At 38.6% G+C, this 20,812-nt stretch overlaps 1 protein-coding gene across 2 annotated transcripts in view; it reads right to left on the bottom strand.

Annotated features, from left to right (window-relative positions):
* Window positions 1-242: 242 nt before the first annotated feature.
* Window positions 243-20,812, bottom strand: part of OXCT1 (3-oxoacid CoA-transferase 1) — a 121,165-nt gene continuing 100,595 nt past the window's right edge. For both annotated transcript variants that reach the window (XM_032337500.1, XM_032337499.1), the window contains 4 exons: window positions 19,140-19,229; window positions 9,570-9,650; window positions 5,231-5,332; window positions 243-630 (listed from right to left, as the gene is read on the bottom strand). In XM_032337500.1, coding sequence (XP_032193391.1) covers window positions 589-630; window positions 5,231-5,332; window positions 9,570-9,650; window positions 19,140-19,229 — 315 coding nt within the window. In that variant the 3' untranslated portion in view covers window positions 243-588. The remainder of the gene's footprint in view (window positions 631-5,230; window positions 5,333-9,569; window positions 9,651-19,139; window positions 19,230-20,812) is intronic.

Here is a 20,812-nt window from a genome sequence, read left to right as displayed (position 1 = left end):
AGAAGGGATGCTTTAGGGAAACAAGATACAATCACAAAATCAGAGACTCTAAAACAGAAGTCAGGGGAGGCCAAAAGAAAAACATAATCATTAAGACAGCATTTCTCCTATTCAAAATTCACATATCATTCAGGACTGGTACAACATGCTGCATTGGGTATACTCTGGGTGGAGTTATTTTTCTCCCTCATTCTTTTCTCTGTCAGGATTTAGGAGGAAAGGCACATCAATGAAAGTCTTCCTAAGGGTCCATCCTGGTACAATTTAATGTACCTACCACAAAAGATAAAGATAAATCCAATGTGAGCACCTATTTTAAAGATAAGCCTTCTTGGCACTTATAAAACAAATAAGATAATTATTTATATATATATATATATATATATATTTTTTTTGCCTTTCATTAAGATGTCATAGCACACTTGACAGAACAAAGTCTATATGGCTAAGGACAGTGGAAGATGCTTGAAGAAAACTAGACAAAAATTACATGAGACACACAATTACGATTACTGATACCCTTTCAATGAAATCCTATGTGATTAAAATGAAAAACACACAGTCTGGGACAAACATCTATTTCACATTTCAAGTTGTGATCTGCTGCATTGGCATGAGTTTTGGTGAAACCTGGTAAAAGAAAGAGAAAAAAAAATGACCAAATTGTTAAAAAAAAAAAAAAAGAAAAAAAAAGAAAACAACCTCATGGCATAAACATTTCCAAACTTGAATGATGTTGGTAACAAACAGCCTTGCCATGGACATCACCTAGAGTTTCCTCATTATTTTCCATTCTAAACCAACAAGACAGACAACTATTCTGTTGACATTTTGTGTATTTAGTAGTTCCCAACCTTCTTGCACATTATACCTCCTAAATTAAGGATCATTAAGACTCACAAGAAAGGGAGTGGAAGAGGAGCAGACAGAGACAATAAAGGGTTCAGACAACCAAGCTCTCTACTGAATGGATCACTGAGCTCTGAGACTGATACCTCTGAGGCTACTTAAAACAGAGACATAGAGTAAGGCTCAAGTCTCAAAATGGTCAAAATAAGTCCCAGTCAATTCATAATTTTGTTAAGAGACAACGTAGTCTTTGGATTAACTGGATACATATTAATGAAGATAAGTATAATCAATGACAACTTCTGTCAGAAATTTCAAAATCAGAATGGAAATGATATAAAGGCAGTAAAAAGATTCCAAGTTATTTTAAAAAAGGAGGTAACAGAAATATTAAAAATTGACCATAATTATGTTCAATGTGCAGAACAGTACATGCATTCCTAGAAGCCCTGAAGCAGAGAAAAATGAGGACAGGTCTACATTGAATGGGATAGCTGGTGGCAAAAACCTAAACAAAACATAAGTGGTTTGGCTTAATTTTGACTGATCTTTCAAAGTGCAATGTCAGCACAGATGTCATTCAATCTGGCAAATATCTATTGAGTCCTAGTAAGTAACAGTGTCCACGGAAAGCCAGGAGAAGATATTAATGATTCTTTGAGCCCCTCAACAATGAACCGATGGAAGTGGGCCTAGCTGGCATTTTGCCTTCCAGAACAAAGTTAATATTTTGTTAAATTAATGAATGAATGAAACAAAGATTAAGCTTCAAAGAACTAGAGGAAAGTTTTAATAGAGGTTAAGACAGTATTAAAAATAGAAGGCGTAGGCAATTATTTGGCTTTGATGAGGTTAAATATTTTTAGTTCATTTATAAATTGTTTCTGTATTAACTCTTCATAATGTCAAGAGTTAATGCCCCCCTTTCCATTTTTCTACTAAAAAAGAATGACATGATCAGAATAAAAAGGATTGGTACGGCTTCATATATAGCTTCAAATAAATGACAGCTCATTCAGATTTACCAGTTCCAAGAGCAGATACATAATAATAGACAAAATAATAGACATATAATAAATAGACAAAAATCACAGCCCACATGTGCATAGATCTTCACTCTACTGAAAAGAATAAAAGACATATGGGCTCTGTGTATTTCGAAAGTGTGTCTCACAAACAACCCATTTTCTTTTTTTAAAACAACAGAGCATCTGCAGAAATAATTTAATGAAATAAAACTATTTTGTGGGGGGGGAATCACATCCAAAAGATGCTTTGTAGCATTTCCTTTAAAAGAAAACTGGACACCTTAATCTTATAAACTAAACATCTGATGATTTTCCTTGGCGTATTGACCCTGTTTGGGGCTCTATTATTTATATCCTCAATGTGGACTCTGACTTCTATGAAAACAGAAAAGCAGCTTTATGCAGACTGACTTGGCCTATTTTTATAATGAAAAACATCTACTAAACCACCATTTTTCATCCTATTCTCTCACAGTCTTATCAACATGTTAAGCCCATGCAAGCCAAAGCAGATTTAATCTGCCAAGGTGATCTACAGGGTGGCACAAGATTATATGATTTAAGTGTAAAAGATAAGCCAACAATTTGTCTGCCCAGTCCACTGAAATCCCAATGGTATATACTCTTTAATTCTGGTATAATGCCAGTTCATAATAGATACTGAGTGTAAATTTATTCAACTTAGCAAAAAATATCTCCAGCTGCCTTCTTTCAGATTTCACTGCAAACATATAAATAAGCGGTATTCTTATTTAATTTTTTGCCACTGGTGGTTTAGGTGTATTCCTGCCTGGAGAATAAGACCAAGGCCCTTGGGAGTAGAAACTATACCAATTTGTTCTATTTTATTCACATTTCATAACTCAATATGGGATACAACTGGATGTTTAATAAATAACCATGGATGACTAATGACCTCTGGAAGTTTATTTGACCACATGATGTTCAAATATGGACTCAAGTTTTTTTAAAAAATCTGTAATTAAAAAATAAAAACAGAAGGAAATATTCTGTTTCAAAAAAGGTCCACAGACATTTATGGTAAAGAAAAAAATACCTATTTTATGTAACAGAAGCATGCATTAGAAAAGAAAGAAATGAGAAACTGTTTGAATTAACTACTCAGTGGAAAGAGAGACTTTGCAGATAATGCAATTTAGGTGGTGGGATTTCCCCTTTTCTTTCTACTTTGGCCCGTCAAGTAACTGGCAGTAAGTAACACACAGACTGATATACAGAAATCCAACATTTTCATTAGCTGGTCACAGCTTTAATATGAGAAAATGTTAGCCAACACATTTTCAAAATTACTTTGACCTAGGTTTTTATCCTTTTTAATTATGCAACAACCTGGTTGTCTAACTATTCCCTTCTAGAATGCTTATGTCCAGATATACAGTGAAGACTGAGTGGGCCTTTCCTCAAGAAGAAATTTTGACTGACTGACATAAGGTCACATATAGAGTAAAATGCGACCTATGCAGTAATAACCACATGGAATAGCTTCTGAAGTATGACAAGAAACACCTTCTGAATGATCAAGAAGTGTTATCCTCAATGTACTTTTATGATTACATGTATTTTATTGATAACCCAGCTATTAAACAGAACAAGTTATTCATTAGAGCATTCCAGTCCCTAGCATTACGGAAAAACAATCGTCATATGTGATTTCATCTGTCGGGGTCCAAAGAGATGCCATTGATCATCAGATCCTCAAAAGTGGGTCCTTTTGTTGAGGCAGTTCAGCTGCTACCACACATTGTCATTTTCAGGACAACAGGAACATACAAATTTACATTTTATCTCAACGCCCTAATTTGGAGGAAACAAGATCGATCACAGGCTCATGTCAAAAGAGAAGGAGGGGTGATATGGTAATAAAACGGAAACCAAGAGGTATTTTTCGGTGCATTGAGACATGGAAACTTGCACTTAAAAAAAAAATAAAAGCGCAAAAACAGTAAAACACCACGTTGTTCATCCTGACTTCTCTACATGAATGAAAAAAAATAATAACAACAAGGGTCCTTTCTTTGCCTATTCTCTTTTGTAGCCAAGAACTGAACATGATGTGGATCTCAAAATTGTTACCCGATGAAGAAGAGGTCAATTTATTCATATAGGGAAAAAATATAAAGAAGAGCTGATATGTAAGAATTGTTTGCTTTTATCACTGGGGTAAGGAATTCCAAATAAAGTATGAACAAATCTCATTTTTCCCCCTGATATTATTGAAAAGCTAATTCAAGATGTGCTTTTTGTGCGAGGTATTGCTGACAAACTTCTTTTTTCAAAGGGAAATTCAAAAAAGGTTAATAGACAAAGACCCTCATACAGTACCAAAACAGTTACATGTGGATAATGAATTATGCAGCAGAACTGTTTTTACAGGAATTTGTTAATGCACTAATAGGTACCAGCCAAGCAAGAAGAAGTCTATGAAATCTATGCACGATTTCTCGAATAAATTTTGTTAAATCACTTTCTCTAGGATGGGTAGCTTCAAATTTCTTCCCATTATAAATATATTCCATTTTAACTAGTAAATCCATTCTTAAAAAGGTATGTGAAAAGGAAATTCTTTTCTTTCAGTTTTTCAGACATTTCACCTTTACTTTTGATTCACTTCCAATGGACTGAGCCATCTTCTCAACTCCCATTAGGTAGGTGATCGGTGATTCATTAACAAGCACTGGCATTAAAGGGTGATTATTTATATTATAGTACTATTCTGTTTTAAAAAGAGATTTGTGGGTTTCTTAAATGTATACTCCCCTGATGTATATGTGCTTTGTAAGTCTTAATTTTTATGAACTAGGTTTTTTTCTTTAAATGCAGTATACACCTATTTTGTGACTATCAGTCAGTGTCGAGCTCATCCTTCTAATACGGTCCATGGATAGAATAATCAGGCATCAAATTTCATCAAAGAGAAAGCCATAAGCCACAGCTGGGTTTAAAACAAGGCAGTATCATTTCTCCCTGTGTGGCTCACATTTTAGAGTTAATTTAGTCTAGCCACACTGATAGGTAACCAAGAACAAAGGATCGCAAGGGACTTTATACAAAGTAGCTTAGAGTTCAAACTCCACCTCTGCTTCCAGCAGCCCCTGGTGGTTCCTCCCCCTCCTGCTTCTGACTCCTGAGCCAAATGCTGGCTGGCCATGAGTCAGAGCCCGCTCCTGCTCCCACCTGCTCTCATCTGAAGGCACTCTCCCTTTTCACTCCTGTTCTCTGTAAAGGTCAACTCCAAAAATGATCACAAATTAATGGTTCATGTCCTGTAAACACCCATTAATCAAGCTCATGATATAGGACAAGTGGCTGGATTTGTTCACAGAAACACTTACTGCAAAATCACACCCAGTGCTCTTTTTTATGTCATCCACGGTCAGGCCTTCCCAGAGTTCAATCAGAGTCAGTCCTTTTTTGCTGTCCACATCAAACACAGCCTGTCAGAACCAAGAAAACGACAATGACAATTTCTATCACAGTAATAATTTTATAACACAAAACAGAAATAACCTCTCGAATTCTTAAAGGAGAGACAAGACCCAGGACAAAAGACTCTGACAATCAGCAATGAGAAAATGTCAACTCTAACGATTATATTTTGGTGAGAATAAATGCCAGCTCCCTAATCGGCAATTAGCTGTGGAACACTGTTGATGCCAGCAAATAAATGAGTGTTGACTATTGACGGCACGTGCCACTTTGTAATCCAGTTGTTGTTTACCTTCCTTTAGTTAGGTCTAACACTTCTGGTCAAAATTTCAATTAAAAAATGATGATGATTTGAAGAAAGAAAGGAATGACGAAAAGTGGGGACGGAGGAGAAATTTGGAAGGCGAATGCACAAGGATGGCGGGAAAAGCTAGTCAATGCTGCTGCGCAAAGAGTTACAGGATATAAAAGAAGGCAGGCACTTGGAAGTCCTGACGAGTAACTGCTGAAAGACTCCCAGGTAAGTATTAAAACTTTGCCTTTAAGTCCTGTGAAGACACTCGGGTGCTAGAGGCCAGCATGAGAATCCCCCTCTGGTATGCACCTCAAATGAAGATACTTGTGTTTGGGACAAGTACGTGAAGACTCCAGCGCTCTAAAATTCCTTTACAACATTCTGGTTGGTAACACCAGGTGACGGGAGTACCAAGTGGTACAGTGTGACCTCAGCAGGCACACTCAACCTGCCGTATCTGATTCAGGGCACCCGTTGTCACAATGCAGTATGACAACCTGAGTGGGAGGACGGATGAAGTTATTTAGTATAAACTCCCACTCAGGAAAAAACATTCTTCTGAGATGGTCACTGGGGTTCTGCTGGGAAGCTTTCTGTATCAGGAGGCTCACTTGGCTTGTGGCAGATTAGACTATGGCTGGGAAGCTCTAACCGTAAGAGCCCTCGACTGCTTCCTCTGTCACTCGCTAGGTCTTCGCCGTTGTCCTCCAGAGCAACAGGACTACTCTCTTTCTAGGCTTCCACAGCTAGTATCATTTTACCCAGACTTAATGTTTCCCATGTCTCTTCCGTCCGTCCTCCAGATTTACCTTACATTCAACTATTTTTCACAGGCTGATCTTGATTTTCACCTAGCTTGGAAATCAAACTCTAAATTGCCACTTTAAATACACTCCTGCTTAGAAGACTAATATGAAGATACAGCCACATGTAGAGGAAAACCCTGGCTTTTGAGGTGGACTGGAAGTCCAGCTCTGCCACGTGCTAGCTAAGTGGTCTTTGGTGAACCTGTCTTTGCAAGTACACATGGATATCAGAACACCCCACTTCCCAAGATTGCTATACAGGACAAATAAAATAAACATACTCTGAGCACCTGGAATCATGCCTAAAACTCAGAAGGGGCACCACACCCACATGTTCTTTCCCCTTAATAGCTTAACTTACCGTCACTTGTGTGTGAACTCAAGTCAAAGTTCCGAAATGCTTATTAATCTCCAGTTAATTGATATTTCCCCTATGAGCAAAACATTAAGAGGACGAGTAATACCTGCATTCTCTGATAAATTCACAGATAACTTGGTTGATTTTACTGGAAAAGAGGATTTAAATTTTGGAGGAAATATTCTGCCAAATATCCTTTTCATTTACACAAAAAATGTTCCTAAAAAAACCTTTTTTCAGCAGAAATATATGTTTTGAGAGGGCAGAAAGTGGTCATTTAGGAATGTCTGTGTGCTGCATTAGATTATTTAATTCCAAAATGACAACTTAAAATTTTTTTTTAATGGATACTTTTGTTTTGCAAAAAACGTGTGTGGGGCATTATTCACACTGATTTTCCTTCCCTTGCATTATGAGCAGCTATAAATTTATCAAAATGGAACAAATGTTTTTAAAAAGGAGCCTCCAAATTGTGTTATTAAGAATAGGGAGGAAAGGGATTTGAGGAGAAGACAACTGTGATATCATGAATATAAAGTGATCAGGGAGAGAAAATCTATGGCAAATTGACTTACTGCTTTTAAAAATTTTTAACACCTTTATCAAACCCTAATTAGCTCTCAAGGTCGTATACTAGGAAGCCAAGCATCTATTATTAAAATGAAGGAAATTTACTTTTGAAATATTTAGGAAGATTCCATTTAGCAGTATAAAGTATAAACAAAACCTTGATAAAAATGGGAGACTCCATTACAGATAAAGCAGTTAATCATAGCCCAGATGCTGTCAAGGAAAGAATCTTTCACAATCTCATTCTAGCAGCACAAAACTAGGAAATCAGGGTCAAAACATCTCCAAAGCCTCTTTCAAATGGCAAACGAATGGAATTTTCCTTAAAAGTTGAAAATGGAATTCTAGTCCCATATCTGCCATGGCAGGGCTGAACATATTCATCGCCCTTAATGGCACTGCATTCTAATTCACTCCTTCAACAAAGATTTATTGAGCACATACTGTATCTAGAGCACAGGTAAACATGCACCGTTCCCTTCCCTGAGGTTCCACAACTGCCTTTGGTTTAGTCCAATACTGACTTCCCCTCTGAGCTCCAGATCCACATCTCTATTTGTTTACCAGAAATCTCTGGAGGGGTGCCTGGGTGGCTCAGGTTGGTTAAGCATCTGCCTTCTTCTCAGATCCTGATCTCAGGGTCCTGGGATCCAGCACTGGCATCACATCGGGCTCCCTGCTCAGTGGGGAATTTGCTTTTCCCCCTGCAACCCCCCACCCTTGCTCATGGGCTCTCTCTCTCTCAAATAAATAACTAAAATCTTTAAAAAAAAAAAATCCCTCACCAGATGTTCACATATTCGGGAATAATCAAACCGAGTGTGTCCAAACTGAACCCATTCTCTTCCTACCTCCCACTGCTCCTCCCCATCTCTTCCACAGTCTGGGCTTCCTGGGGAAATCTTAGGAAGCACCTCTGCTGCAGCAGTCACATCCAATTCCTCATCTCGCTAGGTTGGGTCCATCTGGGTCTTTCACATCTGTCCTTCTGTCCTGTGGCTTAAAACTCTGATATTTCTGGCCTAGATCACTGCAGGAGCCCTCCAACTGGACTCTGTCTCATCTCTTCTCCCCCTACTCTCTTCTTCTTTTCAAAATAATGGATTCTTTTCAGTAAATCTTGTCACCACAGTTTGAGAGGGGCTCAAGAAGTGGTAGGGCTCAGGGAATAAATGGTGAAATGAAATATTCTGCCCTTTCATCCAACTTCTATTCTCTGTAAGTCATCTTTATGGAATTCCACATAAACGGTCCTAGGGGAAGGCATCATTTAGAACAGAATGCTTTTCAAATGTGGCTCTGTAAGATATTATGAACCTCCTCCTCACAGGGCCACTTTAGGGCGCTTCTTACCACACCTCAGTGAGGGACAGCAAACCAGCCGAATGCCAGGATGCTATCTCTACGGCTCTTGGCAAAAGGAACAGCACCCAAACCAGGCCTGATAGAGGTAATTTTGTTGTTTTGCTTTAACCAAGTTATTGAATCAAAACGATGCCCTCCTAACTCACAATGCAGAGAGTTACATCATTCCAACATTCTAGGTTTGTATCTGGGCCAGAAAAATGACTACAGACAACTGTTGGTGAGGCTGCTCTCAGATCTGAGTCATTTCCAGTTGTGCCATTAGCCAACATTTTCTATCTAAGAAAATCAAGAGAAGCACGAACATGGCTGGTGTGTTCTGAAGTCCACCTTATAAAAGAGAGCTGAAAGCTTGCAAGAACCACAGGACAAATTTCTTGGCTCACTGTCGGACTTTCACTGCAATTTGAACCCAAATGATTAAAACCCAATTTTGGCTGACTTTCTCAAAATGAAATCCAACAATTTGCACTTGTGATTTGGGAAAGCAAAGAAGAAAGCTAGGAATGATTAATATATTCTTAACTTTATATATATCATCTATCTTAGACATCTTAATCGTCCAAGTAAAAGGATGAATAAAACTTTTCTTTGATTATACATACTGTCAAAGTTACCAAGGCCAACGGTTCAAGTCTGTATATGGGTATTTCCAGAGTAGCATGCTAAGAATTCTACATTTAGAAACATTAAATTGATGAATTATCCTATTCAGTCTACTCATGGATTAAATTAATCCTATGACTACCAGCATAACAGTTTTAGAGGGTAACAAAAACAAAATTCTAAAAATGCTTATAAATTAAAAAAGTGATGGCAGGCATTAGTGGAAATAAAAACAGACACCGTACCTTTTCAGTAATGATGCGGTTGACACATTGCTTTCCAGTCAGTGGCAATGTACATTTCTCCATGATTTTATGTACATTTCCCTGTTTTAAAGAAGGAATATCAAAAAGAGTAGTTAGGGACCAATTCTTGTTTTGAAGGAGAATAACAAAAGGATAAACAGGAACCACCAGAGAAATGGTCTCTTAGGTACAAGCTGTTCTAAAAATGTTTGCACAATCACACTTCTGCTTTCTTTCTGGAGACAGCTTCTGTCCCTAAAATAATTTAGGAAGAATACTAAATGAATGGCCAAAGTCATAAATGATTTAGTTGGGAAACACCTTGCCACAAATTGGACTTCTCAAGTCTCAGTCCTCATATCCCATAATGAAAAATTTCACTTCTAGTGCCCTGCTTATTTCTTCTCTTTCAGGGAATGGTCTCCTTGACAAACACGAGCCATTATTCACCAAGGAAAGGAAGCACATATAAAACATGAATGTCTAATACCCTTTTTAAAATTAATTTGGTTTGCTAGAAAAGTAAAACATATGTGAAAACAGCAGTGCCTAGCCTCCCTCCCTTACTTTTAGACCTGTTCTCAACAGGAATCCACTTTATGTTATTTTTCTTAGCATTCCCTATCTCTACACATTTTCCCCGTTACCTCTTCATTTTTAAATATTGTCTTTACCATGCTCTTTCTTTTTTTTCTTTAAGATTTTATTTATTTATTTGACAGAGAGAGACTCTGCGAGAGAGGGAACACAAGCAGAGGGAGTGGGAGAGGGAGAAGCAGGCTTCCTACCAAGTAGGGACCCCGAAGTGGGGCTCGATCCCAGGACACAGGGATCATGACCTGAGCTGAAGGCAGAAGCTTTAACCCGCTGTACCCCCAGGTGCCCTCTACTAACTTCTTATAACGGCACCTGAAGACTTAACTCTCTTAACAAAATCCCAGCCTCCTCCATCCTCTGCAGTTCTTCAGTAGAGCTGTGTCACAATTCGTAGTTAACTCCATGGTTAGAATGTACATGGTTCTGCCTAAATGACCATGTCAAACTGTTCACTGCCGGGCAAGGCAGTGTGGTCCACCATGCTTACATTCACATGCCCATACAGCTATTTGCTTTTCCTGGTGTTTGTCTGAGCCTCAGTTTGCTCATTCGTAAAATTTGTGAGCTGGCTAAAATTCGTATTTTTTTCAAAGTTTCTTTTAGCTACTGTACCCTTTCTTCAAACGTAAAATAAAAAGGGACTAAAAGTAGAAAGCAAGTAGAGGGCTGGGCAAAGTCAGTGAAGAGGAGTGGGAGATACTGGCTTCTAGTTACAGAATGAATAAGTTGTGGCAATAAAAGACACAGCCTAAGGAGTATAGTCAATGATACAGTACTAGCGATGTAGCAGTGTCTCAGGACAGATGGCAGCTACACCTCTGGTGAGCACAGCATAATGTACAAACTTAGTCCCTGTGTTATACACCTGAAACTAAGGTAACACTATGTGTCAACTATACCCGCAAAAAAAAAAAAAAAAGAAAAGAAAAGAAAAGAAAATAGTGGAAAGCAAGTTTTCCCCACTTATCTCCCATACTCCAAGCTCCACCCCCACATCCCAGGTGTGGAGGTGGCCTCTGGGACATGTATGGAACACACCTGAAACAATAGCTCTGATGATCTAAGACTACGATTATGATTAAGGTCCTTTCCAAGTATCAAGCAACAGGAGCTTAAATTAGTATTTCCCTTGAGGCTGAAGGCTACCCTATCATATTCTAGATCTTCTATTTTTAAAAAATGGCAAAATGCTTCTATTGCTTCTTTCTGGATCTGAAAATACCCCAAATGATATCATCTTTAGCCATCTGACTGTTTTACTACTAAAATATGTACCTGCTACTTAGTTTATCTTTCAGGATTTCTGTTAGACCAAGTACATAGTCCTTAGGCAAGGACTTTCAGATAACTAAGATTAATTAAGAAGACTTTGCTCCTTCATAAACTGTCAACTCACCAATGCACCAGTAATTAAAAGGTTTTAGTGTACTTAACTCCGTGCGTGGCATAAAAAGCATTCAGTATTTTTTTTAATAAATGAATGGGTAGGAAAATGGAAGATCCACTGGGAATCCCAGATGGATTTCAAAAAGCCAAACTCTATTACTTTAATTTAATCAAAGTGAGTGTGAAATACATATAAAATGGATAGACATTACACCTCTAATAACAAGTTATATGCTCTGGATCTTACTGTATAAGAACATTCATAATTGTAGAAATAAAAACCTCATTTTCACTTCATTTTTAATGCTCTATTTTCCCTTCCAGTTTCAAAGAAAGTCTGCACGTGTCAGAGAAACTTAATTAAAGAGCTGAAATTAATGATGAATATTCAAGCTTGTACAGTTGTCAGGTCTCCTTACTTTTAATGTAACTCAAATAAGGCATGTCACAGTGAATTGTGGGCCTGCCTGGGAACAAAGTGAACAATCTGGGGGCCTCTGAAGAACAGCTTTTGCAGCGAGCTCTTACCTTGTTCTCATTTGAGCACGATCTGCGTCTGGTGTGAAAGAAACGACTTGGATTTTCATGACCAAACAACTCCATTTTAGGAGGAATCAGGAATTTCAACTGACAGAATTAACTGTGTGCTCCTAGTAGAGAGACCTTTCATAGACTATATGCTGTATAAACAGTATAGTGTATGGTTAAGGGTGTGGACTGGAAACAAAGCACCCAGGGGGTAAGTCTTGTTCTGCTCCATGCTGGCTATGCAAAGTTCCTGGGCCTATGTTTCCCCATCAGCCTTACCCCACGGCGTTATTGCAAAATGAGATGCAAAAAACCGATTCATCCCATGTTAAGTATCTGTCACTTAACAAGGGCTCAATAAATGTTAGCTACTATTGTTTTATGTTTACATTTCTACCATCTACCAGGAAATTCTTTAGGAGCTCTTAGTTTCCAATATGAAGTTAGACACGTAATTGTGCAGAAAATGGTCTAACCACAATTCCTAAAATCACATATGGCTGACCTAGGAAACTGCCACCAAGAGCATTCTTGCAGGGAGAACAAAGTCGATAAAGGACTCCATTCACATTTAGCTCCAAGGCACAACACACATCAAGGAAAAAGAGAAAATGAGAGACAAGAAGATGAAAGAATGTCACAATTTCAATATTCAACAACAGGCTAGCTATGAAGCCCAAACAGGACTAACTCCCACTTTAGTGCTCTGCTCTAACCATGCCAGGCTGAGCCTTACAATGTGGAACGGCAGCTGCATAGATTAATGATTCACAAAGGAGGAACAAGTGCTGAGTCTTTAGCATTTAAAAATAAATCCTAAAAAAGAGGTGCAGGATAGTGAGGTAGCAAAGAACACTGTCTTAAGGGTCCAAAGACCCATTTATGTTTTTCTCTTGCATCCGCCTTTGAACGGTCATTTGGTCTATTCAATTCTTAGTGCTGTGGTTTCCTCTACAATGGCCTCGTCTTCCTTACCTGATCACTATAGGAATCACACAAAATGTTCTGAAAGTGCAGTAAACTAGGAATGGATCCACGCACAAATATTTAGGGTCAGTGGGGTTGGTGCCTCCTTATCATTCTGCTTCTTTCTATCTTTCCTCATGAAGAAATGCCAGAAAAGGCAGAAGAATGGATACAAAGTGTAGCATTAAAATGCTCTGACTAGCCTCGAGGGCTCGTGATTTCACTACACCCTCATATTTGCTAACTTCTTCATAGCCTTGACGAAGAGCTAAATCTCCTTCCTCTACCTGCTTCTCCAGTTTTACTCTTTCCCCTCTTGGTCACTTACAGGCTTCATGGAAGCCCTGGGAAGTCACCGTTTTCTTTTTAAATGATTTAGTGTCTCCAGTACTTTCTATCTATCACTTGCTTCATGGTGATCTCTAATTCTTTAGATAATTGTGTGAAATCCTGCACCTAAATTCTTTGGCAACAAACAACTCTGGTTAAATGATAATAAATTCCCCTTGTTATCATGACGGTAAGCTTCATGTTATCACAATGAACTTAATCCCAAACAGCAAGCTCTCTTTCTCACGAAACAATGATTTTTGCATTTGATAGCAGCATTTTATTCACCTGAGGCAATGGAGCGTGCATGTAGTAAGGTTTTGCTTTACATAAAACACCATTTTATGCCCATCTTTTCTGTTAGGTGCTTTTTAAATGTGGCTGCAATGTATTTCTTCTTTCAGGAAACTTCCTTGGGAAAGCCCTAATGATCAAGTACAGAAAGGGCAAATTCTAGAAGTTGGTTGCTCCTTAAGGGACCGAGTCTTAAGGCCTTCATTCATGCTACCTGAACCACACTCCACCGCAGACTCCATCACCCCACATTCAAGACCCCTAGTATTCAGGACATGGGGTGTAAATATTTTAATTCTGATTGAAGGAACTCCAACAGAGCTAGAGCTGTAAAGTACCACGTGACTGAGCATCTGAGGCCCACCGGAGACTGCTGTCTAGTCCCAAGATAGGTACTTGTACATTCCCAACATCTCTGAACCCACAAGGAGAAGCAAAGCTAGCAGAAGTCTGTGACAGGGCTTACAAGACTTTGGGGAGATATGTAAAGGTATGATCAAAGGAGAAGCAAAGATATCTCAAGACTGCAGATGAAACATACAAATTTATAAGTCAAGAGAGGAGCTGAGTGAATTATGGTTACTCCCCCTCTTCTGCCTACTCAGTCCTAAAACTGCAAGGCCTGCATTAATGCACTGAAAAGAGGCGCTACATAAGCTGAACTTGACAAGAGAATATTCAATACATCGTCTGCTGGCACAGTGAAACCTACGACGGATCTCTCTCTGGGTTTTTGCCGAAAAGTAAAAGAAGCCTGATTGTCACTGTCCCTTGTCTTTCCTTCTCTCCACTGGTCTCAATACTTAAATTAAGGGAAAAAGCATCTATAAACACACACACACACACCCCTCACAGGGAATGTGGTATTACAAAACACATGGACTGTCAAATCGCTATGAAGATTGAAAAGGAAACACAAGATTGGCTAACTAAAGAAAATCAGGATACACAGGTTTAAAAGGACAAGATGCTATTATTTACACCGAATTTATACTCCTGGGTATTTTTGGCCTTTACACAGTACCTATTTGGCAGGGATTCCAATAATCCACAAAGGACTTGAGCAGAAAGACTCAGCTAGCTCTGAAGTAGAGAACCGTTGCTATTACAAATGGTTCTTATATGTGGATGTAATAACCGTTTGTGGTTACAGGCGCATTCTCAAGGGGAAGGCTAACCAAACGAGATGGTACATACAGCAAGGCATTTCCCTGAAAACAGTCTTCAGGGCTTTGAGATCTTAGAATAGAAGGCCATTTTTCTTACATATAACAGAAAAATCTTTATCACGGCATTTTATTTTCTCTCTAAAGATTGCATCCTATGATCTCTAGCCTAAGAATGGCACAGCCCAGGCATGAACAGGAATGACTTTCTCTTTCCATTCATGAATTGCTGTTGGACATCAGAAAGCTTCTCTGTGAGCTAGTTTTCCTTTTAAGAACTGTGGATGCTCAAAGCCTCAGAATTTAGAGTTATTAGCTTAATTAAATTTCTATAAGACCATTTTAAGGAGCTTTATTGGTTGTTGGACTGTGTTCTGCTTTTTTTCTTTTCCATTATAAAATTTTTCTTGGCAGGCATTTCCATCATGAATGGAGAAATAAAAAGGGAAAACCATGTAAGGATTTCTATTTTTTAAAGGTAAATATTTTTTTCCTAAACAGATCCTAGCCACAAAATAGTCTCATTAACAAATTATAAAATATTGACAAGCTTCTTTAAATGAAAAAAAAATTAAACCAGCTGAAACTGTGTTAATTATAAATTATTCCAACAAAGAAATACTTTATTTACTTTGGATACTTCTCAATGCTGCTGAAAATTAATCCAAGAATGTTTCTCAAGAAATAATTAAAAAAAAAAAATCTTTCACATTTGTTGGCCTTTGGTAACACACTCGGTCCAAAACAAATAGGACTAATAAACCTCATTTACTTTATATAATTCCTCTCCATATAATTCCTCTCCAACGTAAAACCACATTCAAGATTTCTATTTTGTTATCAGATATAGATTAGATGTAATCAAAACCTTATTCATAAAGACTTATCCCCAACATCCTAACAATATAATTATGATTCTTTTCATCCTTTCAGAATCCAGACCTCCTACTGTAAAATAAAATCTAAACCTCTTTTAGAAAGAGGGCTTTCATTTATGTTCTCTAAAATAGGTACCCAAGCTTTGCTTGTTTCCAATAAATGACAACCATGACTGAATTTCTCTGCTTTTGTGCTCTGAAAGTTATACCCTTAGGAAATATTTCCGGTACACAATACTGAGAACAAAGCACTTTCTTTTATATTGTTAGTGGTAATGGTACCTGCCAGACAAAAAAGGTTATTAGAAAAAAAATGGGGGCCCAAAGGCAGGATACATGGATTCTCAGCTTGTTTTTGCTCCTAATTGTCTACTTGACTTTTACAGGAGTTTTCAACCTCCATGGCACTGGGTTTGTTTTCCTTTGCAGGGGAAACAAGACCTTCCTCATAGGACCATTGTAATGATGAGATATGGAGGCAGGACTTGTGAAACGGGCTTTGAAAAAGTTAAAAGTGCTCTTACATGTTCAAAGTCTCAGTATTATTCGAAGAATTAATGGATTCAACAAGTATTTACAGAGTCTTAATGTGCATTAGACATGATACTCTTCAGCTCTTAAAATGGACAGAGCCCTTTTCTTCACCGAACTTCCATTCTGGTGGAGAAGGCGGTGAAGGTCCATTAGAAGAGGGGGGACTTCTGTTTTATGGAATAATCAGGGGAAAGCTTCTCTTTGAGTAGAAACCTGAGTGAATTGAGGGAGCAGGCCAAGCAGGAATGTGAGGTGGAGCATTCCAGGCCTCGAGAAGAACAGTTATTTTTGCAGGTAAATATCTTACCAAAGCAAGGAAAGCCTTAGGGGAAACTTAAAAAGGGAAAGTGATCATTCTGAAACCTGAAGCTTCCAGAAAAGGGCAGATTTGGATGAAACTGGTGCAGAGTGTGCTCTGGTGAGGATGCAGCTCGTACGCTATAATGAACACAAGCTGGACCACGCTTACCGAAGCTCCCGGCTCTCTCACACACCCGGACAAATTTCTTCACCTGCCCACATCTCAGTCTTAAGAGGGGCACTGAGAAGCTAATGAGATTCAGTACGTGCAACGCCAAGCACAGGGCGATGTGCCTCGTAAGGACTCAAACTGTTACTACTTTCCTTCGTTTTCCTGACAGTTTTAGAGGGCAGAAGAAGGACATATCAAGAAGCCTAAAAAAAAAGGTAGCTAGACGCCAAAAAACTGCCTAGGAAGAAAAAAATAGTGAAAATATTTTGCCCTTGTAAAAAGCTTTAAGTAGGGATTTCTAATTAAACATTTGAAGAACCATTTCTTTTTCTGTTTCAGAAATTCTGGCTGAGATGAAAGAAAAGACTTTGGAAAAAGGGAGGGGGTAGAATTTGCTAAATACAAGTCTAATGTTTTGAAAATGAATGCACAAAAATAATCTAAAATGAGGTGGACTTCAATGCTTATGCATCAACATTGAAGTAACAACAAAAAGGAAGTCAGAGAGTTTTCTCCAAATTAGACATCATGTTCCAGAAAAGATTTGGATTTGATTTGCATGCTTGGCATCCTTTTTGCCTCTGAAATGAAGTATTCTGGATGCTTTTGCAAGACATCTCTCAGAAGTCACCTGCATTGGTTTCACTTCTATTGTTCCATATTTATGCTCTTCTGCTTCCTTTCCACTGTTTACAAAACAATTCATGATATTTTCATATTTATTACAGTTTTCACAACAAAATCATTTCATGGAACACATCACTCTGTAACAGAACTCCCTCTTGGGAAGCAAGACAGACGCGAATCTTCCAGCTCTATGCTCTCCCACGATGCTGCATCCCTAAATAAGAACAGGGCAACAGATGTCTGGGTGGCTCAGTTGGTCAAGCATCTGATCCTTGGTTTCAGCTCAGATCATGATCTCAAGATCTTGAGATCAACCCCGTGTCAGGCTCCAGTGCTTGAGATTCTCTCAGCCCCTCTGCCCTCCCTGCTCATGCTCTTTCTCTCTGTCTCCCAGAAAAAGACAAGACAAAAACAAACAAAACCAAAAACCAAAAACAAACAAAAAAACAAAACGCAGGGCAGCTGAACTAACATTTCCATTAAAATTAGCAGGTCTCAAGGTCTCAAGGTGAGAACAGGCAGATTTTGTGTTAAAACTAAGAATTATATGGGCGCCTGGGTGGCTCAGTGGGTTAAGCCGCTGCCTTCGGCTCAGGTCACGATCTCAGGGTCCTGGGATCGAGTCCCGCATTGGGCTCTCTGCTCAGCGGGGAGCCTGCTTCCCTCTCTCTCTCTCTCTGCCTGCCTCTCCATCTACTTGTGATTTCTCTCTGTCAAATAAATAAATAAAATCTTTACAAAAAACAAAAAACAAAAACCTAAGAATTATAAAAAATAAGGGAGAATGAACAAAGCATAGACAATGAAGAGAACACCACCCAGTATGAATTTTGCAAATCATCAGAAACCCATGGATTCAGGTCAGAAAGGCAATTAAGCTCAGTTGGTTCAAAAACACTGAGTTGGGAACAAGGAGCAAAGTTATACTGACAGCTCTGTAGTTAGAAGACTGAACTTTGGAATCGTGGACACTTAGTTCTAATCTCAGTTCCACTAGTTATACGACCTCATGCAAGTAACTTAACTTCTCTGAAGCTGTTTTGAAACCATAAAAAAACACCTATTTCAGATTCATGAGCTTATACATGCAAATACACACAGAGTGGTTAGTATACTGTAAGCTCAATAAATGGTAGCTCTCATTATTGTAGCATGATGAACCACCATCATCACAACTATTATCTGACCACCACCAAATCTAAGCTCCATGAGGTCCATGACTTTTGTGTGGTTTGTCATCCCAAATAATAGAAGTACTTAACACATAATCAGTACTCAATAAATATTTAATGATTTACCAAAATAAAAGTATCTTACTTTTCAGAATAAGGACACTTGCTATCATCAAGTCCACCATTTTCACCCTTCCCAAAATGGCACTTCAGAGTCTTGGTAAGAGTCCGTATTATCCACTTGAAAATAACTGTTGTTGAAAAGCCATATTTTGTTGTGTTTTTTTCATTTTGCATGCAGAGAGCAACCACTATAATCATCTTTAAACCTGAATCGTAACATCTGCCCTGATATCTTTTCACTGAGTTTGAAGACATTACAGCTTTTACTCTTATTGTGTATGCAAATAACTAAGGAATACCCCACTGTTTCTTCTGCTCAAAGTTAAAGAACCATTTAGCTGAATGAGAATAAATAACTGTTTATTTGCAACCTTTCTCTCTAAAATATAAATGCTATTAATTTGGAAGAGCCTGAGAAAACAACAAAAACCACGGATGCATGACCGGACATACAGGATTTTGGCATACTGGGAACTTCCAAACGCAGCACACATTACCTTTGCAGAATGCTCCATGGTAACCACCACTTTGGTCTTCGCACTGGACACTAGATCCATAGCCCCTCCCATTCCTTTCACCATCTTCCCCTGCAAAACAGAAATGGGAAAGAGGATGTAATTATTTTTCACTTCTTTTGGTATGTGGCAGAACAAAATTAACTGGCAAGAATAAGTCACTGGAATAATGAGTGAGAATAACTCACTGACCTTTATTGCTTAGTACTAGAACCTTTAGAATATTAATATTCTGTTATTCTATTATTCTATGACTGAAGGATAAGTTCAGGACAAATGCTTTGATGTCATTTTTATTACATGTGGCTAACGTTACTTTGTTGATGATATACTAGCAGTAAGACAATCAGTAGATAAGAAAAATCTTAAGGGGTGCCTGGGTGGCCTAGTCCTTAAGCATCTGCCTTCAGCTTGGGTCATGATCCCAGAGTCCTGGGATCGAGTCCCGCATGGGGCTCCCTGCTCAGCAGGAAGCCTGCTTCTCCCTTGCCCATTCCCCCTGCTTGCGTTCCTTCTCTTGCTGTGTCTCTGTCAAATAATAAATAAAATCTTAAAAAAAAAAATCTTAAGAACCATTTCAGAATACTGGCACTTTATTACTACAATGATAGGAGACTGAAATTCACACACCCCTGACATCCACTTCCTTCTTTTTAAACACAAAATTGGCACCACTGAGTCTTCAATTGCAAACACTTTCTAAAGCACTCTCTTGGATTTCCTACAGATTAAAATGTCATTAGGTAGTAGGCTAAGGCACTTACGGTGTTTCGCCAGTAATCATTAATATGAAAAGGTGGGCCTGTCTTTCCACAACTGAGCATTTATCTTGCTCTTAGAAAAATAAGCCAAAGAAAACAAAAAGTATATTGCTGGTAAGCAAAAACAGAAAACAGAAGCCAAGTTCAGGGCCTTTCACCATCACCATTCTATATTTGTTCATTTTTCCATCTCCTCATTCATTAAACATTTAGCAGCCACATTCTATGGGCCACTCTGAATAATTCCCACTGTCTGTTCTGTCTCCTGGTTCCAGAGTCTTGGAAGAAGCAGGTATTGCCAGAGACGACAAAATAAATTCTTTTTTTTTTTTTTTTTTTTTAAAGATTTTATTTATTTATTTGAGAGAGAGAGAGAGTGAGAGAGAGCATGAGCGAGGAGAAGGTCAGAGGGAGAAGCAGACTCCCCATGCAGCTGGGAGCCCGATGTGGGACTTGATCCCGGGACTCCGGGATCATGACCTGAGCCGAAGGCAGTCGTCCAACCAACTGAGCCACCCAGGCGTCCCGACAAAATAAATTCTTACTCAAGTATATTGAAGGGAAATATCTTCTAACATTGAAACCTCCTTAAAATTTTATTTATTTTTTTAATCCAAGTCCTCTTGATGATTTGACAGTAAACTCTCAGCTCCTTCTCTATACTTCCATAGTGACAAGTAGATGAGGCAATGCACTCACACCTGGCTTTCAAACAGAGAAGTCTCAAGTTCTCGGATTGCAGAAACATTGTAGAAGCCAATGCCAACACCGCACAAACATGAATTAGGTGTGCATTATATAAAGGAAAGGAGCAAGTGGTCAAGATGTCTTCATGGTCCATCTCTGCTAAATGAGATGGGCAGTGGCTGGAAGTGGCTGTGGAGTGGCATGGTG

This window comes from Mustela erminea, chromosome 3 (assembly GCF_009829155.1).
Source record: "Mustela erminea isolate mMusErm1 chromosome 3, mMusErm1.Pri, whole genome shotgun sequence".
In the NCBI taxonomy this organism is placed as follows: Eukaryota; Metazoa; Chordata; class Mammalia; order Carnivora; family Mustelidae; genus Mustela; species Mustela erminea.
Note: the sequence above shows the minus strand (reverse complement) of the source record. Positions and strands in the feature narration are given on the sequence as shown.